At 29.8% G+C, this 3,438-nt stretch overlaps 1 protein-coding gene across 1 annotated transcript; it reads right to left on the reverse strand.

Annotated features, from left to right (window-relative positions):
• Positions 1-458: 458 nt before the first annotated feature.
• Positions 459-3,059, reverse strand: EHI_034710 (heat shock protein, putative; the record flags this gene model as incomplete). Its single annotated transcript, XM_643852.1, has 1 exon — positions 459-3,059. One exon carries the CDS (start codon positions 3,057-3,059, stop codon positions 459-461), a length of 2,601 nt encoding a protein of 866 aa, XP_648944.1.
• Positions 3,060-3,438: the final 379 nt, after the last annotated feature.

Consider the following 3,438-nt stretch of genomic DNA (forward strand, 5'->3'; position numbering starts at 1 on the left):
AACATAAAGTATAAATATGAAAGAAGTTAATAATGTTATAATAACTATACCATGTATTACATTAACATATAAAATGATAGTTACAATGGCAATAGATGAGAGAAGAAAATATATGAAATAAATAAAAAAAATATTCATTAAAAGATGATGAAATAGAAAGATTAATGAGAAATAATTGAAGAATAACATGAGAAAATGATGTATTGATAATTTTCTAAAGAATAGATGAAATATTAATGTTGATTAACTTTAATTAGACTGTGTAAAATATATTCATTCATTTATTATAAAAAACATTGATATCTCATCAAATACAATTGATGAAAAGAAATAGTATTCACATTAAAAATAAACATTATTATTCAATTGATTGTCTTTTATATTATTCTTCCTTTTTCTTTCAACCTCTTTCAACCTCTTTCTTTTATAAAATACATTCAATTATATTATTATCCTTTTTAGTTATCAGTTATTTTAACTTCAATCTTACCATCTTCATATCCTATCTTAATTTTACTCTTCTCTTTCATCACTCCTCCTATTATTGATTTTGTTATTTCTGTAACAACTGTCTTTTCAATATATCTTCGCATTGGTCTTGCTCCATATGCTATTGAATATCCTGCTTTAATGATTCCTTCTATTGCTGCTTCCGTCATTTCAACTTCACTTCCTGGATATCTCTTTTTAATGACTTTAATCACTTCTCCCATTTGTAATTTAACTATTTCTTTCAATTCTTTCTCTGAAAGTGGTGAAAATACTATAATATCATCCATTCGATTGAGAAACTCTGGTTTAAACGACTTCTTCACTATTTCCATGACTTGTTCTTTAACTTGTTCATCAACTTGTCCTGTTGTTTCTACTCCTTTCATTATTATTTCACTTCCTAAATTCGATGTCATAATCACAACCGTATTCTTAAAATCAACTGTTCTTCCTCTTCCATCTGTTAATCTTCCTTCATCCAATAATTGTAATAACACATTAAATACTTGTGGATGTGCTTTTTCAATTTCATCAAATAATATTACACTATATGGTCTACGACGAATTGCTTCTGTTAATTGTCCTCCTTCTTCATATCCAACATATCCTGGTGGTGCTCCTATCAGTCTCGACACACTATGACTTTCCATATATTCACTCATATCTATTCTAACTATATTTTCCTCTGAATCAAACAATTCAGCTGCTAATGCTTTTGCTAATTCTGTTTTACCTATTCCACTTGGTCCTAAAAACATAAAACTTCCTATTGGTCGTTTTTCATTTCCTAATCCTCCTCTACTTCTAATGATTGCATCACTAACTGCTGTCACTGCTTCATCTTGTCCTATTACTCGTTTATGTATTTCACTTTCTAAATTCAGTAATCTTGCTTTCTCACTTTGATTCATTTTAGTAACTGGAATTCCTGTCCATCTACTCACAACTTCTTCTATTTGTGTTGCCGTGACTTGTAATGATATCATTGTTGTTTCTTTGTTTTGTTTCTTTAATTCTGCCATTCTCTTTTCTGCTTCTGGTATGGCATAATATTTCAAATCTGCTGCTACTTCTAAATCTTTAGTACTTTCTGCTTTATGTTTCATACTTTCTATTTTTGTTGCAAGTTCTTTCATTTCTTCACTTCCTCCTTTTTCTTTCTCATAATTAATTCGTAACTTTGTTAATTTCTCTTTATTTTCACTCATTTCTTTTTCAATTTCTTTAAGTCTTTCTTCAATAACTTTTTTATGTTCTTCATCCGTTTCTTTAACTTCTCTTTCTAATGCTATTTTCTCCACATTTATTTGTGTTTCTCTTCTTTCTAATCTATCTATTTCTTCTGGTTGTGAATTCTTTTGTGTAAATAATGTAGCACATGCTTCATCAACTAAATCAATTGCCTTGTCAGGAAGAAATCTTCCATTGATGTATCTTTTACTTAATGTTGCTGCTGAAACTAATGCTGAATCCGTAATTGTTAATCCATAATGATTTTCATATTTCTCTCTTATTCCTCGAAGAATATATAATGTATCTTCTACACTTGGTTCACTTACATAAACTTGTTGGAATCGTCTTTCAAATGCTGGATCTTTTTCAACATATTTTCTATATTCCTCTAACGTTGTTGCTCCAATACATCGTAATTCTCCTCTTGATAACATTGGTTTTAAAATATTAGCTGCATCCATTGCTCCTTCTCCTGTTGCTCCAGCTCCTAATACTGTGTGAATTTCATCTATAAACAATATAATAGGTATTTTACTTTCTTTAACTTCTTTTATTACTGCTTTTAATCTTTCTTCAAATTGTCCTCTATATTGTGCTCCTGCTATTAATGCTCCCATATCTAATCCAATAACTCGACATTGCAAATTACTTGGAACATCCCCTTTAACAATTCTTTGTGCAAGTCCTTCAACTACTGCTGTTTTACCAACTCCTGGCTCTCCTATTAAGACTGGATTATTTTTCGTTCGTCTTGATAAAATACGAATAACTCGTTTAATTTCTTCATCTCTTCCAATGATGGGATCCATCTTCCCACTTTCTGCTTGTGCCGTTAAATCATTTCCATATTTCTTCAATGCTTCATATTGACTCTCTGCTTCTTTTGTTTCTACACTTTGTCCTTTTCTCATTTCCATTATCTTTTTGTTAAATTCCAGAACATTAATTCCACTATTTCCTACTATCGTACTAATTTCTTTCTCTTCCATCAATGACATTACTATCACATCAACTGCAAGATATGTATCTCCCATTGTCTTTTGTTTCTCTATTGCTCGTCTTATCACTTGTTGTGTTGTTGGATGAAGTCCAATTTCTACTGGTGGTGGATTTTGAACTGGAATCTTATTCATTCCTTCTTGTATTTCTTTCTTCATTTTACTAACATCACCTCCCATCATCTCGACTATTCGGATAATAATATTCGACTCTTCTTCAACAATTGCATTCATCATGTGAATTGGCATGATATATGCATTCTTTCTTTCAAATGCTTTTTCTTGTGATTCTTTGAACATTTGAACTGTTGCATCTGTCCATTTGTTTGGATCCATACCTTATTTCTAAATGCTAATTATTTCTTCAAGTTCCTTTAAATACTCAGTATGGTTGATGTGTTGGCTTATTGTTGTGTTGGCTTATTGTTGTGTTGGCTTATTGTTGTGTTGGCTGTTATTCACACTTTCTTATTCATGTATTCATGTATACGTGGATCAACGTGGATTTATATAAACTAATAATAACATAATTAACAGCAAAAATGACAATGATGAAATGAAGGAATGAGAATGAATGATTATCAATGACTCAAAATAAATGAGTAATTAAATTATCATTAACTCTGTTTATTTTAATCATAAAATATGTTTATGATATTCTTTTATTCTTTTTTACATCAACATTTATACAAACATCCATATCTAATAATGTAAT

Source organism: Entamoeba histolytica, genomic scaffold (assembly GCF_000208925.1).
Source record: "Entamoeba histolytica HM-1:IMSS scf_1104750516801 genomic scaffold, whole genome shotgun sequence".
Classification (NCBI taxonomy): Eukaryota; Evosea; order Mastigamoebida; family Endamoebidae; genus Entamoeba; species Entamoeba histolytica.